At 55.6% G+C, this 20,311-nt stretch overlaps 6 protein-coding genes across 6 annotated transcripts; 3 read left to right on the plus strand and 3 right to left on the minus strand.

The window, feature by feature from the left end:
• Window positions 1-11: 11 nt before the first annotated feature.
• On the minus strand, window positions 12-2,365 carry F5Z01DRAFT_120308 (uncharacterized protein). Its single transcript, XM_046257478.1, has 5 exons — window position 2,365; window positions 2,218-2,312; window positions 1,769-2,158; window positions 1,389-1,705; window positions 12-1,341 (listed from the first exon to the last, which is right to left on the minus strand). The coding sequence occupies exons 3-5, from the start codon at window positions 1,957-1,959 to the stop codon at window positions 29-31; spliced, it is 1,821 nt and encodes a 606-aa protein (XP_046118100.1). The 5' UTR covers window positions 1,960-2,158; window positions 2,218-2,312; window position 2,365; the 3' UTR covers window positions 12-28.
• Window positions 2,366-3,384: 1,019 nt separating this feature from the next.
• Window positions 3,385-5,211, plus strand: F5Z01DRAFT_120455 (uncharacterized protein). The gene is made up of 5 exons (XM_046257479.1): window positions 3,385-3,461; window positions 3,528-4,153; window positions 4,212-4,903; window positions 4,958-5,126; window positions 5,186-5,211. The coding sequence occupies exons 2-3, from the start codon at window positions 3,559-3,561 to the stop codon at window positions 4,751-4,753; spliced, it is 1,137 nt and encodes a 378-aa protein (XP_046118101.1). The 5' UTR covers window positions 3,385-3,461; window positions 3,528-3,558; the 3' UTR covers window positions 4,754-4,903; window positions 4,958-5,126; window positions 5,186-5,211.
• A 1,118-nt stretch (window positions 5,212-6,329) lies between these two features.
• F5Z01DRAFT_120220 (uncharacterized protein) lies at window positions 6,330-7,009 on the minus strand. The gene is made up of 2 exons (XM_046257477.1): window positions 6,835-7,009; window positions 6,330-6,780 (listed from the first exon to the last, which is right to left on the minus strand). The coding sequence occupies exons 1-2, from the start codon at window positions 6,943-6,945 to the stop codon at window positions 6,643-6,645; spliced, it is 249 nt and encodes an 82-aa protein (XP_046118102.1). The 5' UTR covers window positions 6,946-7,009; the 3' UTR covers window positions 6,330-6,642.
• Window positions 7,010-11,092: 4,083 nt separating this feature from the next.
• On the minus strand, window positions 11,093-13,670 carry F5Z01DRAFT_681664 (PLC-like phosphodiesterase; the record flags this gene model as incomplete). The annotated part of the gene is made up of 3 exons (XM_046265714.1): window positions 11,093-11,261; window positions 11,623-13,121; window positions 13,179-13,670. 3 exons carry the CDS (start codon window positions 13,668-13,670, stop codon window positions 11,093-11,095), a joined length of 2,160 nt encoding a protein of 719 aa, XP_046118103.1.
• A 1,577-nt stretch (window positions 13,671-15,247) lies between these two features.
• On the plus strand, window positions 15,248-15,604 carry F5Z01DRAFT_674496 (uncharacterized protein; the record flags this gene model as incomplete). The annotated part of the gene is made up of 2 exons (XM_046265048.1): window positions 15,248-15,327; window positions 15,403-15,604. 2 exons carry the CDS (start codon window positions 15,248-15,250, stop codon window positions 15,602-15,604), a joined length of 282 nt encoding a protein of 93 aa, XP_046118104.1.
• Window positions 15,605-16,780: 1,176 nt separating this feature from the next.
• Window positions 16,781-20,153, plus strand: F5Z01DRAFT_120659 (uncharacterized protein). Its single transcript, XM_046257480.1, has one exon. The coding sequence runs from the start codon at window positions 17,087-17,089 to the stop codon at window positions 19,991-19,993; it is 2,907 nt and encodes a 968-aa protein (XP_046118105.1). The 5' UTR covers window positions 16,781-17,086; the 3' UTR covers window positions 19,994-20,153.
• The last annotated feature ends 158 nt before the right edge of the window (window positions 20,154-20,311 follow it).

The following is a 20,311-nucleotide window of genomic DNA, read 5'->3' on the forward strand; positions in this document are numbered from 1 at the left end:
GCATTCCACATGTACAAGTAAACCCACCTCAGTGATCCATAGAGGCTGTCGGTGATCCTTGCCATGGGATCGCCGTGTCCCAAACGAATCCGGATATGCCTGCGGCGATGCCCTCCATGCCCATCATGTCGGCAAGCGGCCACGTCCCTGGCGCCATGTCGCCGTACTGCCCTGCGTTGAGGTAGGCCTCGGCAAAATTGAGCTGCGTGTCCCAGTTGAACGCATCGTTGCCCTCTTGAGCCCATGTCACCTCACCACCTTCTTGGGGAGCAGCGTTGTGGGAGACCGAAAGATCAACAGGTATCCACGAGGGCGTTGCATCCATTGCCTCGGCACCTGATGTAGTAGCGGCCGTTGTTGGCCCGGTATTGGCAAGCCGAGCTATTGCGCACTCCAGCTGCTGCCGGATAGTATGAAAGAAATGGCTGTACACGGCCATGTCGAGCATGGACTCGGCAAACCAGGAGAGGAGGGATCCCGCCGTGTCAAGGGAACCCCAAGCCTCATGTGAGCCAGGATCCAGTGGCTCTTCGTCAAGGTCCCTGAGCCACTCTTCCACATCAACGTCTGAGACCACCGCCGTCGCCTTCTGCGCCTCTGCCTGCTGGTGGATGTGGATATTGAGCACCACCACGATGACTAGACTGGCGATGAAGATGAGATGCGTGTTAGCCCGGGAGAACGTGACGAGATTCTTGGCACGTAACGCGGCGAAGGAGCTGAGGATCGCGTGCGCCGCCTGCAAACACGGGCGAAGAAGAGTGTTCGGCGGCAGTCTCTTGCTGGAGGCCAAGGCTTCAATGGCAGCTCTGAGGAGACGAAGCCTTTCCTCCTGATACGTTAGTTCGAAGAACTCGCGCGCTTCGTAGAGGCACGTGGTGCCCTCAACAAAAGGGGCAAGGTCGCGCAGCGTCCTCAACTCGGCGTGAAACGTGCGAAGGAGACAAAAGGTCTGCCCCAGATCGGCTGCGCTGTCGAGAGCAGGCGATCTGGAGGCACGCAGCGGTAAGCTAGAGGCTGCCTTGCACTCATCCATGGCGAGGTGAATTCGCGAGGACAAGCGTCCCATGTCGACAAGCCAGTTGAACACGGACATGGATGCCCCTTGAGGCGTGGGGAGAGACGTGGGTAGTGGCGCCTGGATGTGGGCGTCGTTGATGGCGAATGGTCGACCTAGCGTCAAGGAGGATAGACGATCCAAGAGGTAGGTCTCCCACATGATCTTGTGGTGCCTCTCTGATTCTTCCGAGGTCGACGGGTCTTTACCGGGGCGCTGTTGATGAAGACCCAGCTCGACAGCGGTGCGGATGCAAAGGCGTCCAAGCTCCCACAACGAGCATCCTTCGCATTGTCAGCCAAACGCTCCTGAAAGGAGGATACGCGCTCACCAATATTATAATAGACTCCAAAGCGAGCAATGAGAAGCACGTTTTCAATGCCCTCCGCGTCGTTGAAGCAGGAGGCAGCGGGGGGGTCGATTTCCAGGGCAGCCGTGAAGAAGCCAAACGGGTGCAGCTTGAAGAGCCCGTCGCGGTAGAGCCGCACACTACCAATGCCCATGGCCATGTTGAGCTGAAACAGCCTTCTCTTCTCCGAAGCCGTCAGGGACGATTGCGCTTTTGCCGTCATGGCTGGCTGCTGCTCGAGCCATGCCAGTAGCGTGCTGTGGTCCAGAATGGGATGGGCGACGTGAAACTCTCGAAAGCTGGGCGGGCTTGTCAGCGGTCTCCTCTCCCAGCATGTCGTTCTCCATGGCTTGTTGACCTACTACTCTGCGATAGCTTCTCGGGCAATGCTGTGAGAAGGAAAGGGATGCGGCGAGTGGTATTCGAAGCGTGAGAGCTGTGGTGGGAATTCGTCTCCGCGTCCCTGTAGAGAGCGAGGCCGAGACGGATTCGAGAGGGTCTGGAGCCTGGACAGAAGAAAGCTAGGAGCGTGTGAGAACATGTAGACGAACATTTTCCTTGTCTGATCCGCCTATCTGACGCCATTCTCCTGGCCAACGTAGCGACCCGTCTTGCCAGAAGCGGGAACAACAGGATGAGTGGCCCGTCCCCGCGAAGGCACGCCGTTTCTCTTGTTGAACCTATTATCTGGAGCTGCGGTCCTCAATTGAGAATGAAGCTCTCTGAGCTTCAGGTGAAGATGGTGGACCTCTCTAGTTGGACGTGTCAGCGGTGGAGAAGCATCCTAGGTGACGCGATGGGTCGGGCATACGCTCTCGTGTATTCTCTTGACGCCGTTGGGTCGGCAATGATGCACGGCACGTCGGCCTTGACACAGCTCAAACATTTCGGAAACTCGCCCCCGCACTGTGTATTTGGTCAGTCGATTTGATATGGAGATGCAGGTGCGTGCGCAGACCTTCACCTTGCGGGAGCGACACCTTTGACAGGGCACCGAGCTCAGGTCATTGTGATGCCCCTTAGCCCTGGGCCTGGGGCGTTTGAGTGGTAGATGAGTGCCATTGTGCGAGTACATGCTGCTGAGATTGAAGCATTGGCAGGCAATTGCCCAGGGTGCGTGTTTGCTTCGAGTTGAGGTCAGTCACAAACTCGCAGTGAGTTGACGTGAGTCGGCGAGTCGGGTACTTGCCATTTTTGTTTCGGTCTCTAGTTCTACTGCCAGTGCGGCTTGTCACTTGTGCGGTGTATGCCATTATGTCAGCAAGGACAAGGAAGCTTGAGAGCAAACAAACCTGGTCCCCGGGATATGCCACATGGATTTGTTCCCTGAATCATGTTTTTGGTGTCATGGTCGATGCTCCATTAATGCTCCACGGAACACGCTGTGGCGATACGGATGGACTCGTCCATGGTGTACCTTGCTCGTCACGGCAACTCTGCCATGAGTACTCACACAGCTCGAATCTCTATTTTCTCAAGAAAGACAAGGACCCTTCCATATTTCCAAGTTTTAATTGTTGATACTACTTCGCAGTTGCGGCGGGGATGTCACGAAGCTGGCTGAGTCCCGACTCCTGACTCAATTGGTCTGACGGCAAACAGCGAAAAGCCACGGCCTTCCTAGGCGCCAAACGCAGACGCGGAGCTCCTGCAGTAGCAGGCAAGTAAACTTTGTGAAATAGCTGCCAAAGTATGTCCTGTGTGAAATCGAAAATGGGGATTGGCAGGTGAATTGTTGCCATTTGATGTCAGTACTCGGTACTCGGTAGGCCAACTTGTGTGTGTGTGTGTGTGTGTGTGTATGTTGGTCACGACTCACCCCAGCAGGCAGTCGACTGACGACGATGCCGATGGGCTCCAGTCCTCCATTGAATCGTTTCACGTCCAGCCAACCATGTGTCGCAGGTCAATGTATCTATAGCATGAAGGATCAATGCTCGGACTCAGCTTTGGAATAAAGCCGTGCACGGAGGCATCAATCCCCCGCTATTACAAATCGAAGCTGAGAAATCACACCGCGACCATGTCCTCAAGATCTCACCACAAACTCATAAAGTACATGCTATAAGTCGCAATGACCAAAAATACAACATGAATCCTTCAAGCTCATTATTGCTGTAGTACCAACTGCTCCTAGGTACCACAATCCAGCATGGCTCCGTTGCGTGTCGCCCTCATCGGCCTCAGTGGTCGCGCAAAGACGGGTTGGGCCTCGAGTGCCCACCTGCCATATTTCCTCTCCCCTCGCGGTCGTGAAAGTTACAGCATCGTCGCGCTATGCAACTCGAGCGTCGAAGCGGCCAAGCAAGCCATCAAGGCGTACAACCTCCCGTCCACGACTAAAGCTTATGGCGATCCCCAGAGCGTCGCTGACGACCAGGATGTTGACCTCGTCGTGTGCTGCACCCGCGTCGATGTTCACCATCCTACCATCCTTCCCAGTGTCAAGGCTGGGAAGAGCGTGTATGTGGAGTGGCCACTCGCACAAGACGTAGTTCATGCGACGGAGCTTGTCGAGGCGGCGGAAAGCAGCGGCAGCAAGACGATCATGGGCATGCAGGGACGGGTCGCGCCGCCCGTTGTCAAGATCAAGGAGATCATCGAACAGGGACGTCTTGGAAAGATATTGAGTAGCGAGGTCAGGGCGGCCGGTGGCTCCATGGATCGCCTTGTACTGTCCAGCGACCTTTCTTACTTCACAGATCGGTCTATTGGAGGGAATGTTTACACCATCGGGTTCGGGCATTGTGTGTCTTCTGTCCCACGTCCAGATATGAGAATTCTCGCTAATTCGATCGTTTTTAGTATTCGACCAGGTTCAATACGTCTTGGGAACCATCGAGAAGCCCCAGACTCGTTTGCAGTTGCAACGACCTGAGGTCAAGCTGCGTGATCCCAAAACGCAGAACATTGTCGACACTGTAATCTCCAACGTCCCAGACTTAGTCATCGTGGCCGCTACGATGCCCAAGTCCGAATCAGTCCAGGAAAACGCCTCTATTCTTCTCCGTTTCCGCCGGGGCCAGCCTGTCGCCGGTGAGCCTGCCCTCGTATGGACAATCAGTGGCACCAAGGGTGACCTGGTATTGGTGGCCCGCGGCGGCACCGCTTTGCATGCGAATGCGTACTCGGAGCCCGTTACCATTGAGATCTACAACTTTGAGACAGACAAGGTTGAGCATGTGGAGTGGACTTGGGAGGACTGGCAGGCTGAGCTACCCATGGTCGCGCGCAGCATTGGAAAGGTCTATGAGGATTTTGCGAACGGGGCACAGGTTCCCACGTTCAAGGATGCGCTGGAACGTCATGAGCAGCTCGAGGGATATCTCGAGGATTGGCGTCCTTGAGTGCAGCTATTTTGCTGATCGTACTTCTACATTCAAAGTCGAAGGCTTCATAGATCACTGGTTCACTTCAAACTTGGTGAAGCTAACTCGTCGTACGCCTGAATCAAGTGTTCTTTGGATATCGGACGGGACGACCCGAGTAGAAACAGCGTCCAGATATGTGTCAGTAAGAAGGATCTTCATCACGGAGAGGAAAGCACTCACTCTTGTTGATCTCTGGCCGCTTAAGGTGGCCTTCCACGCCGAGAACAACCACTCGTTCTTCGACAGATTGTACGATTGTATGCGCGCTGAGGACCAGTGACTCAGAAGCCGGGGTTTCACTGGGGGTTCTTCCTATCAGACCACCCGACGTGTTAGTCGTCAACCTAAGGTAGGGTAATACTGTGCTGGTGGTTTTGCAGTGAGTGCTGTTGATCTAACGGGCTCCAGGGTATTCAAGAATCACAGCGTACCTTGCAACTAAAAACGAATTTATACGGCGAGGAAGCAGCGCTTCAAGGACATATGACGACAGGTATCGGGTAGGCCAGTGGACAAATCCTTTCGTGCACACCCAAACAAAAAAATAGCAGAATGCGCCATCAAAGCCACAGCACTGCCCAGACTCGCAGCCAGCCTTGGAAAAACAAAAGGCACAGCATGCCTCTTGGCCAAGGAGAAGAAACAGTTCAGTCGAAAGAGCTGGCTACCTTAGTAACCAACCAGGCCGGAAGTTGGAACCCTTCCCGCCAAGCCTCAACTTCGTCGCTCATCGCGAGCTCGCTGGCCGCCCGGCCATTAACACGGCCGGTCGTCTGTCATGTCGTTCCCAAAACACGTTAGACGCAGCCGTATCGAGCAACGTCTGGTCCGTCTCGACCAGGATATCCCTCCTCCGCCCCAGACCATGATATATCCGCAGCGAGACGACAAGGCGTCAAGGACCACCCCCCCTTGTCTAGTACCTGCATACTCAGATCTGGTGACCACCACCCACCCACCCACAAACCCCTGCCCGTTTACTTGCGTGTCTCGCAGCCTGTGGGCTTATCCAAAAGAGACGACGATCATTCAGCTGGTCCAGTATTTCCTCTCGACACTAAGTGAAATAGCCCCGTCGTTCACGAGATGATCGTACATGAATGGGGTTCGAATATAGTGGTGCGCTGGTCTAAAAGTATTTATCCAAGATGAGCTCCTGTCCACCTCCTTCACCGGTGCAGCCCGTCCGTTGTTGTCTGTATGTTTGCGTTGCTGCTTGCTTGCCTGTTTGATGATGATGCCACGACCGGCCGATTCTGTCACTTCTCACAATTCGCGCCAAGCAATCGCCCCCAGCGCACATCACGGTGATCACACCGGAGCACCGTCCAGCCGAGCAACAATATTGAATTAACTTGACGCCGCGCCGAGGGAGAGATCCAGAGTGGCCACCACCAGTGCACCTGAACCGCCGCAGCTGAGCTGACCGTGTGCTGGGCTGGGTCGGCAGCACTGGGTTGACCGTTGGAGCCGATCGGGAGACCTTCTGGGGGGGGTTGTATGCGGTTGGCCGATCATGCAGAAGGGATGCGCGTCCAGTACCGCCGACCTGGTACCACCAGTCCACCGCGCGGCTCACGACGAGTGGCAGCAACTCCCAAGTGAGTAGTATACACAAGGCAGCACGTAAAGAGTGAAGGTATCGTGTTCCATTGAATTAGATTCCCAAGTATGTATCATGAGCTACATGGTCCGCTGTAGTATTTCCAGACGCCAAAGGGGCGCGCCCGCCCCCGCTCCAAGGCTTTCCTTTCCGCCAGACCCGTGAAGAGCAAAGTAACCGTCGAACACCATATCGCTAATGAAGGGGGGAAAGAAGCATGCATGCGGCGCAAGGTGCGAAAGTCAACGTGAGGCGCGTGCGCTCAGAAGTGGTGAGGAGAGTGGTCGCGGTGCGGCAGGTCGGCGTCGCATGCGGTGTTGCAGACTCGACAGTTCCGGCCGGGAATCACCCAGATCTCATGTCCATCTAGGCGGCAGTTGGGGCAGAGAACGCCAGGTGACTATGCTTGTTAGACGGAGCTGGTGAGCAGCGGGTGTGAATGGGTTTTGCCTACTCTGCCGTGCTCGCGGATACCCTCTGGGTTCGAGCGGAAGTCGATCACTGCATGGGAGGCGGCGGGCATGGCGCCGCAAGGCAGTTGGGGAATGAAGCCGGAGGAAGACATTGTGTTGTTCGTGTCGTAGCCACTTGTGTCTTGCGTTGAAGCTGTAGCAGATGTAGAGCAGAGAAGCCAAAGATGCTGAGATGGAGGAGACTGGCGCGAGATCGATGAGGTGATGGGTGGTACTGGACTGAGTGACACTGTATCTCAGCGAGATGGATCTACTCTATATACCTTTTTCGCGAGGTACAATGAAGCCAGGGTCCGGGCAAGAATTGAGGCAATGTCGACTGTGTGTCCGATCTTGACTAGGGTTGGGTGCCGGGGTCTGGACGGTACGTAACACAAGGGTTCAACGACAGATGCGCTCGGGAGGCTAGCGAGGACACGCCAGACACGTTTTATCGCACTTAACCGTCCGGCTAGCATATGCTGTGAACCTGTCACGACGGCCAATTGCGCCAGCGTCGTCGTGCCGACTGCCCTCTTGAAACAACGCGGTTGTGCGAGGCTTGCTGACCGCCGTTCATGGTGAAATCCATTGCCTAGCTGCCTCGTCCAGCACGGTGGATCGGATTCATCGGAGAGCACGCAGCTGAAAGAACATAGCTGTGAGCATCCACGGTGGAGTCATTCTGTCTTCACCCAGCGGGAACAGATTAATCTCAGACACGGCACGACGACATGCTGTTGGGGCAGCCTGGCTTGTGTGCGTAAATGTCTTGCCGTAGTCCACTAAAAGCCGTTCCCACCGTGGCCGTGATGAACTTGCGCCGTGGATCTACTAGTCGGCTTGATGCGCGGGAGCAACGCCCTGGGCGCAATGATGGGAATGTTTTGATACGGCAAAGATGGGCGCAAACTTGGGGCAAACTGGTGCTCTAGTGGGTGTGGGTGGATCTTGGCGAGTTGAGCGGTGCCTGGGGTCGGCTTGAATTGCTGTTCAATGTTTGCGTCGTTCCTGTAAGCGGTTTTGTGATAAATGATCTTCCCAGAGAAATATCGCTGAATGTTTGCTGGCGCGGAAATGGCCTTTCATGGACCGGTCAAACGAACCGACCGGTCAACGCAACGCCCAGCAGGACGAAGCAAACTGCCACCAGTATAGGCGTCTGTCCCAAGGCTTTGCTTTGCTTCCGTTGATGAGAGAGGGTGCAAACACTTCCAGATGACATGATCCACGTCTTCGCTACCTCATACAGTTAGGTGTCGTCGGCGATCATTCCTGAACTCTGGGGCGTGGGCCTGCGTGTGTCGCCCCATTGGGAACGAACCGGAGCCCCAAAGGGACACTAGTCTCAGCGTCCATGACGAACCGGAGATGGTCTCAGCTGAGGCAGACATCACCAACGTCTAGCGCGCGCACTACCGCTCTGACAGAGAGGCACTAGTGCGTAGTACGGATGCTTAGCGGTGGTGATTGTGCGCTGGCCACGCGAGCGGGCGACCTGTCTGCCGGTTTGACAAGCGCAGGCGGACGTGCGCCACCGCCTGGGGTATGCCGAGATGACACCTCAGTGCCAGCGGATTTCCGTGGAGAGAACAACGCATATCGGTGTCGGCAGAGAGCATCAAACGCGGGCAGAGGGAAAACAGAAGCAGAGACGATGCGGACGTAGCAACAAGAAGGGCAGAGTTGACTGACTGTCTGTCATCTATGGCACCCTTGGGCATGGATCGGTGCCCACTGGCCAGGTCAATCAAGCAGGGGTGGGCCAAATCTGATATCTGACAGATCTCGTTTGTCGCTTGATTCGGCCACTGATAGGCCACGAACTGAAGAGATGGGAAATTGAGTCGGTCCATAATAAGTCATGTACCTAGTAGGGACTAGAAGACAATGTTCGCCGACCAAACAGTCAAGTATTGCAATGCCTGGTACCAAAATTTAAGGTAATTGATCAGATCTGGACGTGACGCAATTCAGTCTCCAAAACGTCCGGTGGGGGGAAAGAGCAGCCCACTTGTCAGCCAGTGCCGTCCCGTGAGGCTGGAACGGATGTGGTGCCTTCCACTTCTGGCGGGTGTTTATCACCGCAGGTGCCATTTAGACATTGGCAGCCCTCTTTGCTTGACTGGAAATGGAAAGAGACAGTGTGGTAAGATACTTACCTTAGATACAGCGATTTGCTCTGACAAAGGTCCAATGGAAGCTCGCACTAACTTGGTGGGAGTGGCCTGAGCCATCAGATGATAAGGTAGATCAGTTCCCCCCTGCAAGTCTAGAACTTCGATTGGGCGCCGTCACTTTGTACTGTCACACATCACACAAGAACTTGCCTCCATTTTCGACCCACGCCGTCACTAGAGTCAGCAGCATTGGAATACTACAATTACTGCACTCTCAGCAGGACAAACAACGACTGGACCTCTGTCTCCTCAGAGCGCCAAGGTCCGCGAACAACCAGGCGCGACCATGGTAGCAAGGCCAGCTCTCAAGATGTTGCTGCCTCTGCGTCTAGTGATGAATAATCATCTAACCACTCATCCAAGGTGGATTATCCGCTCGGACAACCGCTGCCAAGCCCTCGGGTGGGTTGGGGCTCGCAATGTCGACTTGTTTTCGTGATCACCCCCCAACGTCGACATCCGAGGTACCGTTCCGTGCGGCTTTCCTGCTATCATACAAACGGAAGCACCGGACTTGATCATCTTTACTCCAATCAATAAGAACACTGGTGCTGTGTCCTGGCCGGGTATTGTCGCGATCACGCCATGTTCTCGTCCAGTCACACACATGCGGTGCGAGGACGACCGTCGAAGCGGGAGAGGTTACCTTTCGAATTCACCTCAAACCTGCAGGCAGGCCGCTTGACGCTGTGTGAGACGGTCAAATAACTGACCTGAGTGTTGGGCTGAAATTTGGGGCCCAAGGGACCTCGACGAGCCGTTGCTCATGTCACCGCAGGCAGCGCAGGGGGTGTGAAGTGACAGGTCGTTGGCGTGACTTGTCACTTTGTCTCAACAAGCCACAAGCTGGGGACCCTCGTCGTCGATCGACCAGGCCTAATGTACCGCATGATCTGCAGCATGTCGCACATCACGTTGGTTCGCACGCCGCGACGGAGGTTTTATTCGTACGTGTCCGTCTCGCGAGCGCTGTCCTAGAGGCGCCAATAGCGCCCAGTCAGCTATCATAAGATGCGAGAACGGATATGTGACAGCTGATGGAGAACCTGGCTGGATTCCTCTAATAGTAACTCACCAATAGGTTCGCGTTCCGCTCGTTTGGTAGCACTCGCTAAACAGAAAGCGGTACGACGCATCGGGATGCTGCGGACGCCTCATTTCACGGGACAGGTCGCGTAAACTTCCCGTCCAAGAGGGACAACAAGTTCCAACTATACGGTTCACCGGTCAGGCTTTGGATCGGGAGGGTAGGTCGGCTGATTGGCTTGGCACCTGTCACCGTGCGCCTTTTATGATTGACATCCCAGCCTGTCACATTGCGAGAGCAAGACAAAGATCAAACATTCTGCGCACAGCCATGAGGTCTGGCGTGCACTCTCGTCAGATGTCGAGTGGAGGGTAGGGCGTTTCTGTCTGTGCGCTCGCGGCGGGCAGTCACCAACACCCCTATTGTTGACTAACTGGCGAGGTCACACGAAGCGCGCACGCAAGCCCTGCAGCGAGTCCCCTATCTTGTCTCTTTTCTCGAGATGAGATCAGGCCTTCCAGAACGGACCTTCTAGAGTATCCTGTGGATGCTTTGTCTTTGGTACGAACACTTTCCGACACCAGCCATGGCCCATGGCATTCAATACCACCATCAAAAATGCGGTGTCCATACAAGTTCCAGGGAGAACTCTACGGCACATGCATCCGCCATGCTGTGCTACATGACAAGTACGACAACGTGGCGTCGGTAGCACAGAATCGCCATGGCCCAAACTGGCGGTATAGCAAGCCACCATGTCCGTCGGGAGCAACGAGCAGAGCTTGAATTATTGGCCTTGATAGAGCCACCAAACACACTGTCCGTCGGTGAATGGCAGCTGTGGTGGACAGTAGCACGCCCGATGCACAGCTGTAACAAATTCAAACGTCAATCAATAGATGCCTTACGATATCTACGGCCCAATACGTCGACCTTACTCTAGCACCCACCAAACACCAAACGCCTTTGCCCGGGTATGATGATAGCGACAGGGGGTTCCGACCTGTTATGTCCCAATGCGAATATACAAGCAGCACGAAATAAAGCGATCCGTCATCGCAAGGTCTTAACAATCCTGACCAACAGTTTCCCGCCATCAACGGGATGCCCACGAGTATCCATAAGCTGGATGAAACGATAGCCCTGGCGGAGACGATCCAACCGAATGCATGCCCAGGCGAGCAGGGAAGAGCCAACGAGCCTATCGTCTTCGATTTTCAGTCTGTCGAGAAGATGTCAGCCAATATATTCCAAAGCGCAACATTGCGCCGATCCCCCAACCCGATTCTCGGGTGGAAACAGAAACAGCCACGTCTGATTGACGAAAACTAGTCATCTGCTGTGCCGATTGACATTCGGGATCGTCGGGGTACCACGGATAGAGAGCCGGGTTGCACAGCGAGTGACTACATCGGCACACCGCAGTCACAGATACAACGCAGATTGGGCTGGCAATAGCCTCATGTGCGACCGTCACGGGAACCCAGGAGTCGGCAATGACTGCATCTCGCCGGGGGATGTGGCCACGTCCGCGGAAACCCCAGGCGGAAAGATATGTAAGACAATGAAAAATGGCGACTTACCTCAAGAAACTGAGCTCCGGGACAACCTTGGGTACTCCCAGGAAGCGGAGATTCTGTCCGCTGACGCCGTAGTCGGGATGGCTGGTTTTCCCGGGCTGGGTCTTTTGCTTGTAGGTACAGCCCTGCGTCTGGCCTCGTTGTCCGTCGTCCTCGGCCTTTTCGACATGCAGCTCGGCTTTGACCACTGGATGTAGGTCGTTGCCACTGCCATGGCCATTGCCGTCGTCGACGGCGTCGGTGGGCACATTGAAGCCGCCAAAGACAGTGACGGTCAGGTCCAGGATGCTGCCGGGCGCGGCATCGTGTTGCGTTTCGACCGCCTTATCGGAGCTGCGGTAGCCGGGTGGCTTGAGCACCCAGCCCTGCTCGTTGGCGAACATGCCCTCGTTGAGCATCATGCCCTCGTCGAAGCATTGCCAATTCATGGCGACCATCTGGACACCCTTGCGCCAGAAGAGCGAGGGGTCGGGGTTCGTGCTGGCGATGCGCCGACCGGCCGGGTAGGCACGCATAAAGAAGCCCTTGTTGTGTTTGAACATTTCGCGATGATACCTCTCGTTGAGGTCGAGGATCTTGTTCTCGCTGATGGAGAAGATGTGGGGTGGCTTCTTGGCCTCGGGGGTGTCGAAGCTGCAGAACTTCTCGCTTCGTGTGTAGACGGCGAGGTCGCCGAGAGACTGGCATATGAGAAAGGCGGGCTCCTTGACCTCTGGCCTGGTGGTGACCTCGCCCGTGGGGTCTGATGCGGACGCTTTGTTCAGCTTGGGTCGAGGTTTCTCGTCTTCCGAGTCCGTGGTGTCATCAATGGCCGAGGACGTGGGTGGGACGTCAATTGTGTTGGATTTCACCATCTTGCTGGGGGCCTTCTTGACCTTGACCAGAATCTTGTTGCGCAAGTCCGCGAGCTGAGGGAGCCGAAACTTGGGGTCGCAGCCGGGCAAAGCCTCGGAGATCAGCGCATCGCCCCATTCCTCTTTCATGATCTGGACCATGATCTCTTGCTGGTCGTGGTCGGCGTGGACTTCGAGGCTGACGAGGACGGGAAGGTCGTTGTTGACAAAGGCCGAGTCCATGACAGCAGCGCATACCTCACGGAAGCCACAGGCCGCCGTCAACGTCCAGCCGTGTGTCACAATGGGCTCGCCTCTGGGTGGTCTCGACGAGGAGGGTCTCTGGACGTCAAGCTTGTCCATGGAGGTCTTGGCGTCGGGCGCGAAAAGAGTACTCGTCCCTGGTGAAACGTCCTCGCTCTGGTTGACCGCTTGAGTGGTCGAACTCGCACTGCGGGAATGACCGATCGGTTTCTCGCCAATGAGATGGTTGTATGTGTCGTTGACGGTGTCGTGGAAGGCATTGGCGACGAATGGCAAGGAGCTGCCTGAGATGCCGGATAACCCTCGCTGATGGCCGAGCTTATCGGGCCTCGAGCTCGTGGGTATCACGGCGGCGTCGCCGTTCCAGACGTCAATCTCGATGCAGCGACAACCATTCTTCAGGACCTGCGATTATATCAGCATCTTCTCTTGCTAAATCCGATGATGGCGAGTGAGGCTCACATTGCGGTACGCATCAGGCGAGCTCTTAGACCCCACCATTTGGTGTCCGTCAAGGTAGGTGTTGTGGCTGCTGTTGATGAAGTAGTTGGTCAGAGGCTTTGAGAGGTCCTTGGGCGGCAATGCTCGTACAGCGCGGGAGTAGAGCGTCGTCCAGGTGTAGATGAAGGCGCCCTTGTCAAAGGTTTCCCTTTGCTCGACAGACACCGCGGTCTCGCCTTGAATATTCCTCAAGAACGCCTCGAACTTGGTCTTCGACAGCTCCGCATCGTCGCCCTTGAGATCCGCGTACACGTTGTCAAGGACCTTTTGCATGTCCGTGCTCATCTCCGCCGTCCGTGTCGGGTCCTTGAAGCAAGAGCTCACAGTCGAAAAGTCCTTGGCTAACGTCGGTTTCTTCCACGCGTCGGGCTTCGGGGAGGGGAAGGCGGTGAATTTGACCATGTTGCCCAAGGTATCGCGCGAAGGGCCTCTGGTGTGGCCAAAGATGGACATGGTGCGCACGCGGCCGCGGAGGCGCGAGGATCGCTGCGCGCCGTCTTTCGAGTCATCTCTGGAGCGGAAACGGCTCAGGATACCGCAGCTCAGTGACATGGCGGGCTTGAGGGACCGAGGTCGTCTCGGATCGCAGTAGAGAATGTCAATCCAGCTCTCGCTGGGTCGGCGGCATCGAGGGCGCCCCGTCTAGCCGCACACGAAGCGCGGACTGGCAGCGATTGAGTATTCGGGCAGCAATTCTCAGTTAAAGTGAAAGAACTGTCAAATCGATTGGGTCGGAATCAAATCGCAAGACACGGTAATGGGAGAAGACGACGAGCGAGCGGAGGCGATGGATGGGCAGTTAATTGTCAGCTCAAGTCCGCCAAGTCTCGAACGGGGTTGATCGTTGACTGCGCGCGCTCGCCCGCCCCACGGGTAAGGCTGCAGGCGAAGACGGGGCAACCAAGCGTCCAGACTCCAACTTGTTGAGTGGCTCGCTGATGACAGGGGCATCCACACGGCAGAGGCCACATGGACTGCTGGAGTGCTCCTCTTTGACGCCCTGGACATGTGCTGCTTGCCAACATCCAAGGACCCCAGCGAAGACTCGGGCGTTGCTCAATGACGTCCAAAAAGCTGGGCAACAGGAGAGAGGCTTCCAAAGATAACCACCGGGCGACGGACGCCTCTATTTCTTTCGCAAACCTGCGCTGACGGGGCGCGGGGGGCATTGCTGACTGCAGTCTGCATCCCAAAGGCAGGGGTCTGGAACATGCAGCATAGCCCTAAAGATGATTAGTGTCGCGATAGTGGCAGCCAGAGAGCAGCAGACTCGAGCACGACGAAGACTGAAGGGAAGCCAATCCTGTCCTCGGACAGCGCGAAACGTCTGCGGTGTTCTCCGTACACAGCTTGTAGCGTCGCTCATGAGCTGTGACGCCCTCCAAGAGCGTGCCGCCTCTGGGCGTATGGCTGTGCATTGCCTCAATTGTTGTTGATGCCTCCAGCCGTATCGTGGCGAAGTCGCCTGCAGGCAGCGAACCCGGGTTCCGCGCGAAGTGTTGTTTCTCCAGATGCCACATGAGCCCCGCCATCACGATATACTACGTACTGATAATTATTGATGAACGAAACGGCACAAGTAATGTTTCTACTCGCAATGAAGCGAGCTCGACCTGATCCGTCGCAGGCCCTGTTGAGACGTTCAACCTGACCCCGGTCCTCTCGTGCCCAACCGGTGCTTTCCCATCAACTCTGCTTCCAACTTATTCATGCCGGGGACACTCGTTGGTGATGATATTGCTGAAATCAGTTCCATGGTGTCTGCCCTGATCTTCCACGACGAAGCCCTGCCCCTGACGGACCATGACTCGCTAATTAATTAATTACAGTCTAGGGGCCGACACCACGCGTAGACGGACGGGTCGGGGCGGTCGGGCGACCGTCACGGGCGGCGGCATAATTAGAGTGGAGACATGAAGTGTGGCGCCCGGCTTGGATGAGGTCACTCATTCGTGAACGCATTGCATTCTCCTCATCCATCTGATGGCATGGCACGGCATGCATCATCTGAAGGAACCTATCAACTCACAATGGGTAAAGCAACACATCAATACGAGGAGCAAGTCCGTTCCTGGGGCTTTGACCACGTCTTCACCTGGCGAGATGGACCGTAAGCACATGGAGCTGCCTACCCACCACTTGGCCGATGGGCCTACCCTACAGCAAGATAGCTGACCATCGCCAGAAACGCGCATTATCCCCCACACTCGCATGCTGGCCTGACGACGCATCTCATCGTCGAGGGGGAGCTGACGCTGTGGTACCCGAGAGAGGAGAGCCGGGAGAAGGTCAAGTATGGGGTGGGAGATAGGGTCGACGTTGAAGCGGGACGAGTGCATGAGGTCTGGGTTGGCGACAATGGATGTCAGTATGTTATTGGAGAGTGATCGAAGTTTCAGTACTACTTGTACGACAATTGCACGAGCACCTCATAATAGAAAGAGATGGCGAGTGTTACATGACTTTGATCTTTGACCGAACCATCCATACTCCGTACTATCGTTCTGTTCGGCCTCCATGCTCCCACTTCATACTAGTACAGGACATAATAGTGGAGAGTTGTCATTTCATTTCTGGATAGTATAATTAATTCGGGCTTGGGTCATTTTATCGAAGCCAAGAAAGCGTCCAAATATCAAAATGACGTCGAGGCGTTTGTCTACTGTACAGTCTCTAATGACGCCAAGCAATGCTGACTTACCTTGTGCAAGACATGCACTTGCACTAAGGCATGAATCTCCACCGCGATTTGATTCAAACATCGACAAGTGTCCGTCCGTACGAGATGCGAACGCGACGTATGAATCAAATCCGAATACGCGGGCGTGAGGATCAATCACTCCGAAAGTTCAGTGTTCTTGCAACGCCAACCAGTCACAGCGCTCACCCGCAATTGTACATTGCTCGTCGCCCGGCGTTGCGAATTGCCAGTGAAGAACCCCTGTGCCATCGTGCAGCCAAGGCGACTGGAGGCGCTGCATGTGGAAGTGAAACGGGGATAATATGGCGGGGCAGGATATCACGGCCCACGGATGCAATGATGTCGGAGGCCTTTGCTACAGACGATCTGGTTAAATTGCGGTCGCCGATGATGTGTCGTTCGTTTCGTAGAGAATTGCGTTGCTCTGACGTTGCGGAGCTAGAAGGCCAGTGCATCAGCAAGGTCCAAGAGTGCCAGTCACAGACAGCCTGCCCCTGATGAGATCACCGTGGTCGATCTTCATCTTCTGCATCTGGTAGGGTCATATCGTACATGTACGTGAACTTTGCAAGACTTGTTCGATCAATGTCGAGAGACGGGAACAGCTAGTAGTTGATACATCAAATAGTACGGATACATGAACGCTAAAAACATGAAATTGCAAATGCATTCCGGAGAATAGCAGCCGCGCGATAAGGGCCGCAGCATTTGGCATTCCAAGTTTTTGGCCCGTTTCAACGGGCAGGAGCCAATCGTCCAATGCGAATGTCACACAATCCCCATCTTTTTCCCTCCTGCCGCCTTGTTCTGCTGTCGAGCTAACTGAACCCAATCGCGCGCGTCCATTTTCTGCACCATCTGTCGCTTTTCCCTCCCCCATCTATCAACCATACCGTTTACCTTGCTTTCTTCTTTCGCTGCTTACCTTACCTTACACACTCGTTTGTTCCCTTACATTCGTTGACGACTACGAGGTTGTACTCGTATACCTTTTCTTATATTTTTTTTAACACATTTATTGTCTGGGTGGAGAATGGATTCCTCTAGCGACTACTGAGACATGGAGTAGGCAACACAGCACTGCCAAACTCGCCTAGCGAGCCACCATTAACCATCCATCTTCACTACCGCAATACATCGATATAATAATACTACGCTCCTCCCTACAATGGGCAATCAACCCTCGACTGAGGCACAGCCCCGTCGAGCGCCCCAGAAGCTCTCCAAACCTCGCGTGGGCAACCACACTGCATCGTCGACAGGCGCCCTGCAATCCACGACCGGCCATCATCCCCATCCCGCCAGTGCATCAACCCCAGCTATCGGACGATTCTCCAATTCGTACCTCGTAGCAGGCGCGCCGCCTGCCGAGGCGCAAGAGCCGATGATTGGAGGGGTCAATGAAACAATCATCGAAGACGCTGAGCTGGTGACAAATGGCGAAGAGAGCAGACGGACTGGTTTATTCCGTTCTTCGACAGTCCAGCCGGAGAGGGTCACTCGACGTCAGAGCACGGGGTTGATGCCATCCAAAACATTCCATGGCATCGAGAGGCCCAAATCGGTGGTGCATAAAGCTCCTACCAGCCCATTGACATCCGTTACGTCCTTTGAGCAGCTCCGTCTCGATCGCCGGGCGAGCACCTACGATTTGACACCACTCAACCAGTACCGCCTATGTCGGACCCCGGACAACGCGAAGGTGGCATCGCCCGTCACTAGTCAGCCAGATGTTCCCGAGGCGCTGCCCACGATCGGGTCGAACCAGCAGGCCATGAATGCCCTGCTAGGTCGCTCACAGCCCGAGGTCTCGCTCTACGCTCCCGTGCGTCGTCGCTCAGCGATTCTGACGCCTGGGGTCGCAACACGGTCCGAAGCTGAGCCGCAGGTTGAAGAGCCTCCCATGTCCAGGAAACGGAGTCACCGAAAAAGCCTTCCGTCACGACGCAATTCGTTCGAGAAGCCGCCGACGGTCCGACCGCACTCCATGCTACCCAGCCCCCCTTGTGGCACACCCGACCGTGTGGCCACACCATCGGAGAACGACTACAAGTCGCTGGGTGCGATTAGGTTCGGCTCGTTGCGGGTCACGAATGGGACGCCCGTGTCAAGTCCTGGGGACGGATTGACCCCTAGGAATGAAATTAATCTGCTGGAAACGTCGCCCTTCGGGCCAGCGCCGCAGGATCATGATCCCCCGGTTACTGAAATCCAACACCCCAAGCCAATATCGCCGCTGGTCGCCTCTTTTGGCCAGTCTACAAGTTCGACAAGCGAATCGAATCATTCACCCTTCTCGCAACCAAGCGATGGAGCCAAGGGCAACGACGCCAGTCTACTCACGCCGGTCACCCAGCCCTCTTCATACGAGGATAATGACGCCCCCTTGGAGATGAAGCGCACATCCACAAAGGCGCCGGTGAAGCAGCCAGCGGCGACTGAAGAGGAGGCCCGCCCTGTCAGTGGAGCTGGCTCCAAGTCTTCGCTCTCGAGCTCGACAGGCCCGCCATCGAAAGCAGACAGTGGCTACGGATCGAGTCTGTCTTTGAAATCGTTCTTTGGGTCGAGAAAGAAGAAGAAGGAGCAGCAGCAACAGGCGAAACAGGCGCAGGCGCAGCAAAACGCGGCGCAGGAACAGCCTCAGGTGCTGGAGAAGCGCCCGACCTTGCAACACCACTCGCCCTACCAACCTTCGACAGCACAGTTTCCTAGTACCGAAGCAGGGCATGAGCCTTCCATTGTCGCGCCTGAAGAAGAAGAATCACAGACCAAGCCTATTTCGAGGACCGGTAGCTTCATAGGCTCTTTCAAGGCTAGGAAAGCAAAAGAATCCCGCACCAAGCTCGGGCACTCTCGGGGATCTTCATCGCCGGAAGTCCGCTTCCGTCAGGAACCTTTGGAGACAGAGGTAAAGGTCGAACCGACTACGGTGCTGGACGCTGAGGAGACCAAGGCAAAGACAATCACCAAGCTTGTCAACTCTGCCCGCCGCCGCAGTCTCCCGAATATCGCCGCTGGTGATCAACACAGCCTGGAAAGAATACCATCCATGCCTTCGGACGCCGGTGCCAAAGTCGAAGAGCACAGTCGCAATTTTGAGGCTTCCGCAGCGAGGTTCTCCCTCAAAGCTACCCCACAGATGCCGAAAGAAGTTGTTGTCGAGAGCCGTGAAGTCAGAGAGCGTTCGCCACATGCCGCGACTCATCGCGGATTCCACCGACCACAAAAGTCTCTCGGTTCGGAAAGTACTACGCAACACCGCAACCTTGACCGCACGCCATCTGTGCCTTCAAGTCGGTCCATGGGCAATCGCAAATCTATTCTTCGAAAAGTGAGACCTCAGACCGATCATGACGACGACGACGACGACTTCCTCCCAGACTACGTCCTCGGGTACGAGGCACAGGCGTCCAGCATTGATAACATACGTCGGAGCGCTGGCGACAGTGCCTTTGATGCGGCGTTTGCGCCACTGCCTCCTGCCCATGTGCCCTCGAAACCGCCGCGGAGAGCGCACACGAGAACCAAGACGCCAGAAGCTCATGCTCCCCACGCCTATCCCCGTCTCCGCACCATGTCTTCAGCGCCCGACTTCCTTGAGACTGTCTCGGAACCTGCCAGCCCTGGTTCTGTCAGCTGTTATTCGCAGAAGCAGCCCAAGACTCCGCCCCCTATCAGCATACGCACGCGCGGTTCGAAGAAGAAGCGCAGGCCAAAGTCGGGACGGCCGCCGCCGCCATCGTACGCCCCATGGCCTTCTCAGCATGATCCTCGTGGGCCAGACTGTGACCTGGTCCTAGTGCAGTCCCTACGCGGGTACCCCATCCTCCCTGCGTCTCACTTCGAGGATCCCCGAGCGCGGCTCGACTATCATGTGCCGCAAGGCTACAGACGGTCCTCGGGCCAACCACTGAGCCCACTCTTGTCGCCCCGTCTGGAGGAACAGCAACAGCTACAGCAGCGACCTGTACCCGCGCGGCAAATGCCATCATTCCACCGGCCTGGAGTGAAGGGCCTCCCTGGGCGTGCACCCCACACTCATAGCCAGCCACTGCACAGAGGCGTACCAGCATAAGCATCGTCCGCAGAAACCTGCCCATCTCTGACAGCGTTGTCTTCGCTCTTGTACCTTCATCGACATACTTCACACATACTACTTGGATTGTTACCGTCCGTACAGCACACTGTCACTTGCGGTCGCTGTCTTTCTGTGTTTCTCGCACGACTAGGCGATATTCTTCCATCTCCTTGGCTGTTTTCACTTTCATCTCTTCTAACGACGAACACGAATTTTTTTTTGCAGGCTGGCACATGCACATAGACGATCAGATACAGGATCATTGGCGGGTGCATCATTTTGATGCTTACGTGGAGAGAGAGTTATTTCTTGGGT

Source organism: Emericellopsis atlantica (assembly GCF_019669845.1).
Source record: "Emericellopsis atlantica unplaced genomic scaffold F5Z01scaffold_14, whole genome shotgun sequence".
Lineage (NCBI taxonomy): Eukaryota > Fungi > Ascomycota > Sordariomycetes > Hypocreales > Bionectriaceae > Emericellopsis > Emericellopsis atlantica.